The sequence below is a fragment of the Pomacea canaliculata genome, linkage group LG2 (assembly GCF_003073045.1).
Source record: "Pomacea canaliculata isolate SZHN2017 linkage group LG2, ASM307304v1, whole genome shotgun sequence".
NCBI lineage: Eukaryota > Metazoa > Mollusca > Gastropoda > Architaenioglossa > Ampullariidae > Pomacea > Pomacea canaliculata.
In genome coordinates, this window is record NC_037591.1 from 38,291,672 (window position 1) to 38,306,591 (window position 14,920).

The 14,920-nt window shown below is 38.8% G+C and overlaps 2 protein-coding genes and 1 long non-coding RNA gene across 4 annotated transcripts in view; 2 read left to right on the forward strand and 1 right to left on the reverse strand.

The window, feature by feature from the left end:
* The window catches only part of LOC112556176, a 44,782-nt gene extending 41,445 nt beyond the window's left edge, over positions 1 to 3,337 (reverse strand). For both annotated transcript variants that reach the window (XR_003097633.1, XR_003097629.1), the window contains exon 1: positions 3,278 to 3,337. This is a non-coding gene — a long non-coding RNA (uncharacterized LOC112556176). The remainder of the gene's footprint in view (positions 1 to 3,277) is intronic.
* On the forward strand, positions 153 to 8,132 carry LOC112556174. The gene is made up of 8 exons (XM_025224927.1): positions 153 to 344; positions 1,040 to 1,165; positions 1,400 to 1,618; positions 2,066 to 2,224; positions 2,634 to 2,690; positions 6,472 to 6,525; positions 7,050 to 7,136; positions 7,573 to 8,132. The coding sequence occupies exons 1-8, from the start codon at positions 296 to 298 to the stop codon at positions 7,857 to 7,859; spliced, it is 1,038 nt and encodes a 345-aa protein (XP_025080712.1). The 5' UTR covers positions 153 to 295; the 3' UTR covers positions 7,860 to 8,132.
* A 2,810-nt stretch (positions 8,133 to 10,942) lies between these two features.
* On the forward strand, positions 10,943 to 14,866 carry LOC112556173. Its single transcript, XM_025224926.1, has 8 exons — positions 10,943 to 11,102; positions 11,509 to 11,652; positions 11,964 to 12,182; positions 12,420 to 12,578; positions 12,764 to 12,820; positions 13,153 to 13,206; positions 13,667 to 13,753; positions 13,896 to 14,866. The coding sequence occupies exons 1-8, from the start codon at positions 11,054 to 11,056 to the stop codon at positions 14,180 to 14,182; spliced, it is 1,056 nt and encodes a 351-aa protein (XP_025080711.1). The 5' UTR covers positions 10,943 to 11,053; the 3' UTR covers positions 14,183 to 14,866.
* Positions 14,867 to 14,920: the final 54 nt, after the last annotated feature.

Genomic DNA, 14,920 nt, shown 5'->3' on the forward strand with positions numbered 1-14,920 from the left:
GGATAAGTCTTCGAAAAAAATATTGTTTGCCATTTCTTTCTTTCTTTCTCTCTCTCTCTAGCACACACACACACACCCGTTAGCAAATTAAACAAGAGTTCGGGTGGACAGGATAACACGTGATATGTTGTTATAAGTGGTTTCCGGTGATAAAGTTATCGTAGTTTGTGATACCCTGGTTCTTGAGAACATCCTGCGCATTCTAGCTCGCATGCTCATAGTCGGGTAGAGCTGTAAAGACAGCATTCTACTTAGAAATCAACTCTACCGAGAAGACTCAAAGAACGGAGCTAATATGGCCATGGCGCTGTGGTTTGTTCTGAGTTTACTGTCTCCATTGACTGGTAAGTATTTTGGTTTTTGTCAGCAGTCATCTGTCTTCTGGTGTCCAGAGCTGTCTACGTATACACTTCTATATTTCTTAGCTTAAGAGATATATAGAATACACCCCTACTGAGTATACTAGTTCAGTAAGATAAATGAGGAGTACGATGAGATGGATGAGGTTTATGTTTAGAAGGATATGATTAGTGAACATAGAGTGAAAAATGTAAATGACAGAGTGAGAATGCATGGTCTTATGGTGTCAAGATTTACATGAAACTGAATGAAATTTGATGTTTCACGCTTATGCGAACCGAAAGATTTGAAAAGCACAGCACGGCCAGTCAGGCACACGTGGCAAAGGTCAAGTGTACGAAATCTGTTTACACTAATCACGCAGACGAACATATATTTAACATTTTACATGTATCACAGTGCCTTTTACAGTGTGGATGTTCAGAAGAAAACTGAAAAATAACATACACAGCATGCATATGAGTGTGTAAAGTAAAGAAGGGTGAGATTATTCAGATGAGTTGAGCATACAAGGGGATGAAGAAAAGTTGATGAAAAGAAAAATTAAGGTGGACGGTGTATGGTAATAAAAAGATATTGTGATAGAAGGTGACGTGGTAATGAAAGGAGATGCATGAGAAGAATAGTTTGTTCGGCAACAAAGATGGAATTCCAATTTTAGTTAACTTTTGTCTTTCAGTTGGTGCTTCAACCACTCTTTACACATATCTACAGACAAGTACATCTCCACCGTATACAGTCCCTATGACTGAGACTACGACTACTTTTGCTCCAATAGGAACGGTAAATTCTAATATCGCACAAGGTATGTCTACTTTGTCCACGCTCTTTCTTTGACAGTTACATCCAGTCCTCAATCAAAACAAAACAAAACAAAACACAACAAAACAAAACAAAACAAAACAAAACACACACAGGCTAAAGATACAATTGTACACCGGTAATCACTTGTCTTTTCTGTAAAATTAGTACATTGCATTGTTAAACTCAGTACAACTGAGTTATGATGTCAAGGATGTGAGAAACTATATATTGACAGGAAACGAACTCCAGCTGACAGTCAATCCAAATGAGATCGTTTTGGGAGTGACCCCTGATCTTACCCTGCATTGCACACCGGGACTGAAAGATGACCTGTCCATTATCATGATGCTTCAGATTAGTCACCTACTCAACGGAACAAGGACACTCATCGCTGATGTCACGCCCTCTGGTACGCGCGTGTCACACGTGCAGTACACCAACGCAAAAGTTACAGGTTGACAAAGTTTTTTTTTTAACAACTAATTGAAGTAGCTAATAAGGGCTTTTAATTAAAAAGTACTTGTAAAGGGTACTCCAATAAAACAAATCAATAAATGAGCGTTTTGTAGAAAAAGTCACTCTTAAATCCAGGTTGAATAGAAAACATCCCCCAACATTTGAATTTGGGCATGTTAGGGCACAAGCAGCACATCAGTATGTAGGACCAAGGTCCCACCTGTAAAGCATAAAGTATAGAGAAGTGATCTTATTCACAAAACAACACAATGATGCGCTATGCATCACGTGGTCGTGTGAAGTGCACAGACATCCCTCCACTTCCTGAGCTCGTGAGAAGTTCGCAGATATTTTGTGAGGTTGATATATGGGGAAACTAGTCCAACTGCCCTGCTCTCTCTCTCTCACTAACTTTTGATGTAAGCGGTGTTACAATGTGGTGCAGGGAACATACCAAGGTATGGGGTCGTAGGTGCCTTTCTGACGGTAGCCGTGTCCAGACCTGGAGTCACAGACGGTGGTCAGTACGAATGCTCCCTCTCAGGCCTTGACTCCACAGAGCTGCTGACGACCAAAAGTGTCACAACAGTCGTGTCTGTTCTCGGTAAGCAAATCTATGTTTTCATATTGTGCTCGTGTGCCTCACTGGCACCCATTCTTGTTTACTTTGAGGTTTTTCGTTCATTCCTTTGTGTGTTTGTTTCTTTTTTCCCCCCCTTTTTTTTTGTTTTGCGAACTGAAAATTCGTCACAAGCATCGATGACGTGGAAGCGATGTTGACCGTGTAGTTGTGTCGTCGATGGAAGCCTAGATAACTACTTGGTTGTCTTTGTATCACACACTATGTGGTCTGTCGCTGTCACGTATGTCCGTGTGTTTGATTATATTAATATCTAGCCAGTATGATGTCATGTTTCTGCTTGTATACATACATTCACAGCGAGAGGGAGACAGAAAGAAAGCAATGTAACCCGCAATTTACAACAGTTGATCTTCTTTTTCCTGTTATACAGATCTTAACGAAATCTCATCGCAAATCAGGGAACTCAGACAGGAAGTGAGCGAAGGAGGTATACTACTCCTTTCTGTTTTCTCCTTGTTTTCATAAATTATTAATGCATACAAATACAGGGATAGACAATTACAGACAAGAAAAACGTCTACCAGACTGGACTGAAACAACGATTAACTTTAACAATCAGTGAGAAATTAGATGATACTAGATGACGACTGACCCTATAGCGCTTAAGAACAAGAACGAAACATGAACAGCGTACGAGGGACAGGAAAACAAATAACATATGAGCTGTAAAAGAATAAACAACCGTACTAAAAAACGAAGAATAAAATCAAATACAGAAAAACACAAAGAGGAACCAAATCACAAGAACACGAGCTGAGAGTAACATGATATTGCAAAAGGATGTGAAAAAGGACTAGCATTATGGAAAAGGTTGTTATTGATGATGATGATAATAATAATAATTAGGAATTTATAACGCCCAATACCTCAGCCAAAGGCGAACTTATTGCGCTGAACAAGATCATAAAATAGGAACAAAGATGTAGAACAAGTTAACAAAAAATAACAAAGATGTAGAACAAAATCACAAAATAGTAACAAAGATGTCGAAGGAAAAACAAGGCGAGGACTCACTGCGTTCCGTAAGTAAAGGGAGATCACTGTAGATGTAACGGTGACGACTCGGAGAACAAGTTAGTGACATCAGGAGAATACTGGGACGATATTGAGTAATCTTGAGAATATGAAGAAATGTTATTATATGAAACTGCAAAAGGGTTATCATCACTTCAGTTTACTCAATGTAGCTCAAAGTCGCTGCCGAAGCGAGTGAAGCGGGTGGAATGAAATCCAGTCAATAGATCCCAACAGTTCGCACTTCAAAATAACATTATATATACCGTCCTGTTGCAAACCAGACAGGAAGGAAACGTAGCAGAAGCACATGTAAATATGAAGGTCCAACACTTTTATCCAAATCGAATCACGAGAACAACACATAAACAATATCAAGTAGAGCCGATCCCCTCAGCCTGTTAGGCGAAGGGACACAACTCTCAGCCACTTGTGTGAATGAACTGTTCCATGCTTTCTCTCTCTCTCTAGTAATATCAGAGAGCTTAGATGTAGAGAGGGTGCACTCCTTCTTTATCCTTACTTGTTAAGAAAAGTAGTGACGGAGTTGCGTCCCTTCGAAAAAAGATGCTACGCCGCAGTTGCTACTATCAACCACTACTAAACAAAGTCGTCGCTAGCAGTGTTTATCTTTGGAGTAAATGTCTAGGTGTTTGCGATATCAAATGACCTTTATCTAAGAACAGATTTTTGTGTCTTTTATTCATGGGAATTGCTTAGATGAGGGTAGTTTGGGAGAGTTTTAATACATGTATGACAGCTGACTATATTTAAAAAGGATAACTTTTATAAATTCAAACAGCACATCCATGAGCACAAATTTGCATTTATTTAAAATCCATAAAAATCTAATTTATGAGAATTTATTAATATGAGAAAAGCAGTTAAAAACAGAATTACACATGAATATAAACAAGCCACATTCAGAATACTTGCTCACATATACTGAGACATATAGATTTCTGTTTACATACAAGCATGGGCAATAAATTCTCACACAAATCATAATAATCATAATTAATAACAAATCATAATACTACTATTAATAATAATGTATATATTTATATACATTCATATCCCTTGTAAGAACATTGGTTGACAATTTAAAGATAACAGCTATGCTTACTATGAAATATACAGCAAGCAGGTACTCAAAAGGGATCATTCTCACATGTACTTTAAATGAAGATTTATAACATTTTCTTTCACACTTTTCTATAATAATTTTAAATTACTTTAGCTTAAAAGCTACAAATGATGTAACTTTAACATTTTTTTATTTCTTTTTGCTCCTTTTTCAAAAAAGGACACAGAGCTATCTTTCAAAGAAAAACATTGATAAATAGATTAATCACACTTCCTTTCAGATCACATGCACCATGTGGACAACAGAGGTCAATGCTTTTTAGCTCTTCCCACAGAAGTCGAATCAACTGAGATTTAACTTTTTTCCCAGGAAGTAACTGGTCAATATTTTTACAACATGTACACTCTAATATCTTGACTGTCTCACTCAGAATTTTTGTTTTTTTGGTGGTGGTTGTATGGAGAAAATGGCTAGAGAGTCACTACAGTTATCATCAAAATTATTGAAAGTGATATTTACTTTATCAATAATGTCTTTGTCATTTAAACAATCGATGTCATGGTCATAGTCATTCTTGTCAATATCTACATTACATATCATTATGTCCTGTTGTTTGTCAGTGGTCACAGATGTCAGAGTCAATAAAGAGCTGTCATTGTCCTTCTGGCAATTAGTTCCACTACTGTGATGAAACAGGTTCTCAATCATGATCTGACGGAAGAATAATCTAAACTGTTCTGCAGTGGGATTATGCAGATGCTCCCTCTTTCCCTGAAAGCAAGAAAAAAAAGTCTTCTAAGCAGTCGTGATTCAGTTTTTCTGTAAGAAGTAATGAAATACCATGATTTGTCTGAAGCTCATCAAAAAGCTCAAGCAGAGCCTGCACAGTCATCTTCCACCCTGTCAGACAAGGTAGTGCATTGGATGAGGGTGTTTCAACAGTGTGCAACCATTGCAAAGTGTCACAGAGAAACTCTTTATGCCCAGATGCAAGCTATGATCATCATTAGCCTTATGTGCCAGTTAGAGTGATCTCTCATGATAAATGTTAATTAAAAAATAAAATATGACAGAAACAAAGGCCCATGATGGTAAAATATGGCTTAGTAATATATATTGGAATATATCATTATCTAATAATCATAAGTTATCAACCTTGAATGGTGGATTTGGAATGGCGAAAATTGTGGGTACTGCATTCCAGACAAGACTTTTTTGGGGGTTTGACAGTTGTACTGACTTTCCTCGAAATGATCCGAGCAAAGACAGTATCCTTTTCCATATACATCAGATGGTGTAAGATGGTCAAAATCTTTCCTTCTCGTAAAGTTCATCCATATTTTGCACCTGTTGTAATGATTTTTTCAATATATTAATAACAAATCTTTTTATAACACCTCACCCCAGTGACGAATGCCTTAAATGAAAATACTATAACAAATTTAAATAGGTTTGTAATCAGATAAGTGAGAATTCATCACATAGTTTCACAGTATAATCAGTAAAGTCGTTTTAATAATCATAGAAATCGAGCAAACGCCTTGTAGTAGACTGCTCTCAACTACAGTACACTTATGGATCGTAATTTGAGAATAAATTTGTAGCTTACCTCTCTTCGTCCTTTGGGAAATTGTGGAAACGTTTTTCTTTTGAGGTTGATTTAAATCTGGCGTTCTGACAGTTAATTGCAGAACAAAATTGCCCACCTTGCCTCAGACGATCGCTTTGTGCCGTGTTGTTTCGTAGCATCCAATTACGAAAGATAACTCTAACCGACGAGTTTTCCCGCGGTCACGAGTGAACCCTCTCTACATCTAAGCTCTCTGGTAATATTACATACACCTCAAAGGCAATAATAACAGACGAGTTTCCCTTACTAAATATCAGCTGACTCACGCAATGTACCACGCAAAGGGCAGCCATCAACTTCTATTAAAATAAATTACTATCAGATTAGAATAGACATCTTAATACATTTATAGCCTTCTCACAAATTTCTACTGATCAGTAGTTTAAGGCAGAAGTTACAACCAACTTACAATAATACATCTTTGTATTGTTGCAAACAAATAAAAATTGACCACAGCCAAACTGTTTGTTTTTTTAGCCAGAAAGTACGAGCAACTGGAAGAAGAAGTGCGTAAACTGGAGACTGCACGAGGTGTGTAGGTTCATTGGATTGCTTGTTTAGATAAGTATTTTAGATCCTAGTGATGAGTGTGGTTGTAACATCTGCTTAGATACTTGTGTCGTGAGTCCCGTGAAAATTATTTTTTTAGGTAATTGCGATTTTAGATTATGTCCACTAAGGTAACGCAAATATTTTGCTCACAAAAGTTCCTTCAACGAACTTCCTATCTCTAGTAGTTGCCCTTTGGTCAGTATTTGCTGAATTAAGAGTTTTGGTTATAGTTAGTATTGTTTTAATAATGATCAGAATTCATCATTATATCTTTAGACATCTTAAAAACAACTAATTACTAATTATGTTGTAGCTTAGAATACCTGTTTGTTTTGTATTTTGCTTTAATAAAATATTTTTTTTAAAAGAAAATCTTTGTTTCTGATTAGAGTTCTTTTCGTTTATAGTCGTCGTGGGGTCAGTATGCCCCATGTAACTGCTAAGTCATTTCTTTTTCAAGGCCATTGGGACCGGATGTTTACATGTTATGCTGTGTGTTTTAGGTGTTGCCTTTGCGGCATTCCTGTCCATTGATGTTGATGCTTCCAGAGGGCGACTTCTCTTCGACATGGAGACTGTAGACACCAGAGGTGAACTGTTTTATACAATGAAATTTGGTGTTCGCTTAAATCCTTTTTACCTACCGGCTATTTTTTTTTTTATTTAAAAAAAGCCGTTTCCTTAATGGTACTGATAATAATTAAAAAAATGCAACATCTCTCTCTCTCTCTCTCTCACACACACAAACACACAGAGGCCCGCCGACAGCCAGCACGGGCCCCAGGACAGACGACTTCTTCGGGCCCTTTGTAATCGTAAATTATTTTCCCAATATATAATATGCTTACAGTTCGATTGACCAAGGCCGGGCCCACTTCACAGGCACAGGACCGGGGACAGAATCCCCCAACATTAGTCTTCCCCCTCTCGTCAGGCCTGCGCACACACATACAAACAAAGAGTATTGTAAGATGTTAAAAAAAAGCATTGTTATGTTAAAAAAATCGTATATGAATGTGATCGCAGACTCATTTGCTAGTGGAGCGTACATCGTGCCCGAAGCAGGAAACTACCTGCTAGTCCTGCAGATAGCGGTCAAAGCCGGAGGTCACATAATCGCTGACCTGCGTCACGACGGGAGGCCACTCGGCCGTGTCATTGCCAACGGATGGTACGAGGACGGGCAAGCCAGCACATCTGTCATCGCGCTGCTGAGGCAAGGAGAGATAATTGATGTAGAAGTGGTGCAGCATTACAACTCAACTAGGCTGTTGAGTTCTCAAGCCACCTTCCTATCTGGTCGCATGTTGTGAGTTATCTCCCTTCCCACCCAACGCATGACCTGTTGTAGGTTTTCGTACACATTTTACACATTTCTGGATTTGCTAGATTACTTTGATTACCTGTTTGAAATAACTATTTCTCTTTAGCTAATTTGTCGAAAAACTGTGTCTTTAAAAACAAATTAGTAACATTTTCAGAAGTGGTAACATTGGTTCCCAGTCACTTAATCCCCAGACACTTCATCCCCGACACTTAATCCCCGATACTTCATCCCCTAGACTTTTAATCCCTAAGCACTTCATCCCCAGACACTTAATCCCTAAACTAAATCCTTAACTATAAAAATTATGAGGTCAGCGAAAAATTTAATTGAAATTCAAATAATTCAAATTCAAATCACGCTATTAACTTCAACGTCATTTGAACATCTACAACATTAGTTAAAGTTCATATAAGCTAGTAAATTTAATGTTCTTCAACAATATGATATGAAAATTGTTCTTGAGTGTTCGCGAGGTAATAGCTGTTAATCAATATGAAAGGTAAAAAAGTGTCGGGGATTAAGTGTCGGGGATGAAGTGTCTGGGGATTAAAAGTCTAGGGGATGAAGTGTCGGGGATTAAGTGTCGGGGATGAAGTGTCTGGGGATTAAGTGACCGGACACCGGTAACATTAATAGTTAATGGTAATATTTCATCATCAAAATAATATAAATATGAAATATAAAACTTTCTGACAATGTTAACAAGCTGACGTTGGATCATGTCACACACACACACACACGCACACACATTGTCAGGCTATGACTTGTACCTCAAGAAATTATATACTATGGAATGGTTTAAGTACAACTGCGCATCACTAGCAGCGTCTTCATTCAACTAGCATTTCAACCATTTTTAAATGTTAAAACGAAGGATTTCTCAATAAAATTATTATTTTCGACGTGCTTTTTGTTTCTTATGGTTCTGACAGTTTGCCTGGCCATTGTTTTTGCATTTTGCAACTTATATGGTGTATGAGCTTTTCTAAGAGAAATACTGAACTTTTCCATAACTGTAGGCAAGTAGGACCTCAAATATATTATGGTTTTCATGTCAGCAAGTAAACAGTAAGCAGGTACTGTGTCTGGAACAGATGACCTACACTACATTTTCCCTCGCTTGTCTACATTCATACGATGTTGCAAGCACTGTTGAATCACGAGCAAGCAGGTGCAATAATATTCAAAGTCTAGAGAGCAATGCTGGCTTGAATAAGGGCCAACCCGTATGACCAGCCCTGTCAAGCCCAGGCTAGGGAGAAAGGGGCAGAGGCATGTTAGAATATGTCGATAGAAAATCAGGATGTCAGCAGCCACTTAACGAAGCTACTCGCTTTCTCAAGGACTATAAAGGGCCACAGAATGAACCGGATGAACCTGCAGCCGCATTCATGAAGCAGTGGTTAGTCGCTAACCTTAGGCAAAATGAAGCCGGTCAAAGAACAAAGTCGTCTCAGTAGTTAGGTCGCATTGTCCAGATCCTCTGATATTTATGTTATTTTATCTTAGTCTACCATTTTCCACTGATTTATAACTACGGTCCTAAAGCAACATTCGCTGAGTCTGGGCGCAACTTCATAAATGCGGAGAGGAGACGTTTGCTCGGTGACGACGACTTACCTTTGCTTCATGGACACGACCCCTGGATGACTGGGACCTGTGTGTCCCGCAAGCGTCAGTCCAGTGTGGTAGGATGAATATACATAGACCTGGTATCTGGTATCGACCATCCATATCAGTAAACAGAATGTCAAGATAAGATATCATCGCATAGTGGTAACAATGGCAGTGAGATAAAAGTCGTTTATCGTATCTGCTGCATAACATGTACATCAGCCCTCCTTCCGCTGCAGTTGACTGTTTACAAAAACATTAATAAGTGGCCTTGACATTCCGTTGTTTTGTGGATAACCATTTTTTTCTTTTACGTTTTTTGTTCCCTCTGAAATTCATATGGCTTTTTTTTGTATTTTAATAATAGTTCCCTGTATCTTTGTGGCTTCATTCATGACAAAGAAAAGGTTACTGAGTGCTCATCTGCCCGCGACAAAAGAGGGAGGAGAGTGCTAAGTGTTTACTAGACAGTATGAGAAATGAACCTTAGAGGGTTAAACCCCTAGGGTTTCACACCTTTTGCATGGTAACGGAGGATTTGTAGGGCGATGGATAGGTAAATTATAGGGTTTTTCATTCTTTAAGTTTATAATCTTCTCTCGGTAGTCAGAACAATGTTCTACTGCACTTACAATACAGTTCTATACATGTCACATGAAATAATAAATTCTTATATTGTACTAAACTAAAAGTTTGATTCTTGTATAAACGTTCATTTTCTGCCACAAAGGGTGTATTTGAGACAGAGCTACTTAATTTAAAATTATGATCTACTTTGAGAACGACAACAAATAATCTCCTTAAGTATATCTTAAACTCTTGCAACATATTGTACATTTCTATACACTATTCTTAGTTTATTCAAACAATCAACATTGATAAGAAGCACAACACAAAACAGTCAATATTTGTGTATCCGTTTTAGTGCATGACTTCATTGAACTTTGAACTCATCAAACTTATCTCTTGACGGTACGTAGTGAGAGAAACCGGATTCAAATGATTCTGTACAATCGTTTTTTCAACTGCACCTGACAATCAAATAGTTTCTATCTACTGATTCTTTCGTTTAATCCTGCAGTTCTTTCTTGGGAAGTAGTTTTCCGATTGCTTTTTGTTGTATGTGCATCTTTCAAAAGGTTTATCTCATTCTAGAATACGTTTACTTGTATCTGTGATATTTTTTTAAGCGACTATGATGGGGTAAAATTTTCAGCAATATCTGATTTTAAAAAATGCTTTCTTTTTGCTCTCTCCTACCCTCTCTCCCCGCTCCCAAAAATGAAAACTTGGAAAAGTCGCAATATAACACTCACAGGCAGCTTTTGTTTTATTTTTACATCAAAAACTAGGATCACCTGCCCTGTATATGGAATATGTTCTTGTTTGTCTACTGGTGATAAAACTACATATCGCAGTGAGCCCTGCCCACTGTTATCATGCGAGGATGGTATATAACCGACAGCATCCAGGACTTACTGCTTTGTGTGCGCGTACTCAACATCTTGTTTCCACCGACTCACGACAGGAAGAACACTTACCCTACCCGGAGACCTGAGAGTGAAAATGACCAACATATATTGCCTAGTGCTGAGTTTACTATCCTTGTTTACTGGTAAGGTCCTTGTTGTCTTGATCCTTGGAAACGGTATGATATTCTTTTTTAATAATCCGACTTGATTCATCTACATATGGGGTAATATTGCTTGTTCATGCCACACTGCTAATTAATTATTTTCATACTGCACGCTGTACGATGAGGGGAAGTTTTGGCTTATTCTGTGTGTGTGTGTTGAGGTGTGTGTGGGGTGGGGTGGGGATAGAGAAGCGGGTTGTAAACATAGCCAGGTTATCAAGGAAGAGCTTAAAATGAGGTAGAGGAAGAATGATAAATTGATAAGCGATGTAAGACCATAAAGGGGATGAATGTTAGTAAAATGTATGTGATGACTGATGAGAATAATGGTACAAACGGACGATTCAGCTTAGACTTGTTTTCTTTATTTCAATGGATGATGTAGCGGCTGTAGTAAATATGACTACAGTTCCATTCTCTCCACCTGTGTCCACCCTACTCACAGAATCTACCGTCAAGACTTTAGGGACTACAAGCGGGGTCGCTGTGACAGATTTGCCAGCAACGGTAAATCCTAATATTGCACAAGGTCAGTTGAGTATATCGTCGAAATGTTTTTAGAGAAACGATTATCTATCATCCTAAATATGTGTGCACGCACAAACGAACACGCGCGCGCTCGCACACACACACACACACAATCATAAAATCATTATACGCGCATGCAGGCAGATGATAAAATGCAGGTGTACACATATTAAGCACACAAATGCACGTTTTTCTAAAAACAAAACACATAGGCAGAGACAGAACCTCTGGGCAGCTGTTAAAGAACATTCAATCTGAAGGATTAATGATATCTAAGACGTACAGTTCGAAATAAATATGTTCTGTCCACAGGAAGGGTGCTCATGCTGACAGCCCATCCCAATGAGATCATCGTGGGAGTGACCCCTGATCTGACTTTACAGTGCACACCGGGATTGATAGATGACCTGTCCATCATCATGCTGCTTCAGATTAATCATTTACTCAACGGAACAAGGACACCCATTGTTGACGTCACGCCCTCTGGCACGCGCGTGTCACACGTGCAGTACACCAATGCAAAAGTTGCAGGTTGAGCACAGTTGGTCACCAAATGAGTAGCAGAATTTGAAAGATCTCTTAAATAACAACCAGGATAGGAAATGATATTAATTCGAAACAATTGTTGTTTCATTTGGATCCCTGAAACACATCGTTTAACTTGACCATTTATTGAGTTATGGAAGAAGTTATATAAGAATCAACTAAACATCTCGCTGTCTTAAAAGTGATGTTGCTTGTTGTAAATGGTGTCACACTGTGGTGCAGGTCACATACCACCTTCGGGGGTCATAGGTGCCTACCTGACGGTGACCGTGTCCAGACCTGGAGTAACGGACGGTGGTCAGTACGAATGTTCCCTGTCTGGACTCAACTCCATGCAGCTGCTGACCACAAACCGTGTGACGGCAGTCGTGTCCGTTCTCGGTGAGCAATGTTGTCTTGTCTCTGCCTCTTGCAAGACGCAGAAGAGTTGTTTATCTATGTCTGTGTGCTTCTCTGTAAGGGAACACATTTCACTATGCATATATCTACAATGTTCAATCTTATGTTTCTGTTTTTCGTGCTTCCATTCATTTGTATAGAACCGCTTGTGTTTATTTGTTTTACAGACCTTGGCGAGCTGTCGTCCGAAATCAAGGAACTGAGGGAAAGAGTGCGTGAAGGAGGTACACTTTTTTATTTCCTTTTATGAGCTATATGAACACTAAAAATTGAAAAATAGTTTTTTTTTTTAATGCCGACGATTTGATTAATGCAGGCGATCATATCGAGGAAACCACAAGAACAGGCGTAAAAACTAATATACACCAGTACAAATTGACATCAATAATGTTTCTCTCTCTCTCACTCACACACACACACACACAACTTTGGTGTGTTACTTGGTAAGAGAAAGTAATTTAACCAGATTAATATTAATATATTGAAATATTAAACATAATTAGTTTTAAAATTACATGTTTTTGCTAACTGCCATGATATTTACAATGTTTTCCAGCCGCAAAGTACGAGAAACTGGAGGAAGAGGTACATGAACTAGAGACTGCCAGAGGTATGGAAGGTTTCACTCTATTGTTTTAAACCATAACATGGGTTAGGCTATGGCAGCTGTCAAGATACTTGTCTCATAAGTTTTAAATCGTGTCATACACAGAAGAAAGGTAAACGGTAAGCGATCCTTCCCTAAATTATTAGGTCGCTTGGAAGTGAGGTCTTAGATATGTTGGATACCACACTTCTCTCGGGGCCAGCCTTTTGTGAGGGCGATGCCCATCTCTGCTCTCTCCCTGCCTCACTTTCTCCAACACTTTTATAAAGTCAGGCACCCATTCCGACAACTGGTCTATTTGGGGAAAGTTGCCAAGTAAATGAAGTAAATGAAAATGATAACTTTTAATACTTATTTGTAAGGTAGATTTTAAATAGAAAAAAAATCTCTCTTAAAGTCAGAGTGCCTCAAATGCTTGCTATATATTTTCTTTTAAAAACTGTCTGGTGATGCTGTGTTGCAGGTGTCGCCTTTATGGCTTCTCTGACCTTTGACATTGATGCCTCCAGCGGGCGACTTGCACTGGACATGGTGACTGCAGATACAAAAGGCTAGCTATCCCTTTTTTCTTACAAACTAAATTTGTGAGCTCCCTCCCCACTTTATTATTATTATTAGTTTTGGCAAGGATGTCTTATTGCAAATGATACTGGAATGTAACGTGTTGAGAGAAGGCTTAATCTTGACCTCAGGCTCATTTGCCAATGGAACGTACGTCACTCCGGAGACAGGGAACTACCTGCTGGTTCTGCAGATAGCGGTCAAAGCCGGAGGTCACATAACCGCTGACCTGCGCCACAACGGGAGGTCGCTCGGCCGTGTCATTGCCAGCGGAGGGTCCGAGGACGGGCAAGGTAGCATCTCTGTGGTCGCACAGCTCAGGAAAGGGGAGGTGATCGATGTGGAAGTGATGCAGTTTTCTCCCTCGACAAGGCTGCTGAGTTCACTCGCCACTTTCCTATCTGGTCGCATGCTGTGATTGATTTCCCATCTTGATCCACTGCAAAAACTGTTCCCACTTCTTGTGTCTGACTGGCCACATATTAGATAATTTTGAACCATTTCTGTTTACCTCACTGTAACTTACAGTATTGTATATATATAACCCTTTGAAAAGAACTGCAAAGTCTAATAATAATAATGAGGATTTATAAAGCGCCTTATCAAAGATTTGCTCACAGTGCTTTACATAAATCATGCATAGACGAAATCATTAACATCCATGCATCCACATTCGTATATAACGGACACGCTCACTTCTACAACACACAATCATCCACAAAGTAAATGACAGACACAAGTTATACACGCTCATGGTCAGTACAGAGTCGAGATGAAGTCGTAGTTCGGAAAAGATTTGTCTTAAGCTGCGACTAAGAGGACGCAAGAGAATAAGAGTGACGAAGGCTGACGGGTAATTCGTTCCAAGTTGATGAGGTTTGGTATGAGAAAGACCATCTGTCCATACGTCTTTGTCTTAGTGGGACTCGCAAAATCTTGGTGTCAGATGAGCGAAGAGGTCGGACAGGTGTATAGATGGGAGCGAAATTGAACAATATGCATCGCTAAACATACCACACATTTAAGAAACATTTTTCATCCTTAGGCTTGTACATGTGCAAAAAGTTTTGTTTTTAAAAATAAAATTAAGATGTTAAAGCAATTTCTTGTTTTTATTTGTTGGAAAAGCTATCACATTTTGATATGCTAACCATAC

Excerpts from the sequence above, each read along its gene's own strand:
- LOC112556174 (XM_025224927.1), top strand. The coding sequence starts at position 296 with ATGGCCATGGCGCTGTGGTTTGTTCTGAGTTTACTGTCTCCATTGACT. Across the intron at positions 345-1,039 it reads TTTACTGTCTCCATTGACTG|TTGGTGCTTCAACCACTCTT; the intron begins GTAAGTATTTTG and ends TTTGTCTTTCAG. Across the intron at positions 7,137-7,572 it reads GGAGACTGTAGACACCAGAG|ACTCATTTGCTAGTGGAGCG; the intron begins GTGAACTGTTTT and ends ATGTGATCGCAG.
- LOC112556173 (XM_025224926.1), top strand. The coding sequence starts at position 11,054 with ATGACCAACATATATTGCCTAGTGCTGAGTTTACTATCCTTGTTTACT. Across the intron at positions 12,183-12,419 it reads CACCAATGCAAAAGTTGCAG|GTCACATACCACCTTCGGGG; the intron begins GTTGAGCACAGT and ends ACTGTGGTGCAG. Across the intron at positions 12,821-13,152 it reads GGAAAGAGTGCGTGAAGGAG|CCGCAAAGTACGAGAAACTG; the intron begins GTACACTTTTTT and ends AATGTTTTCCAG.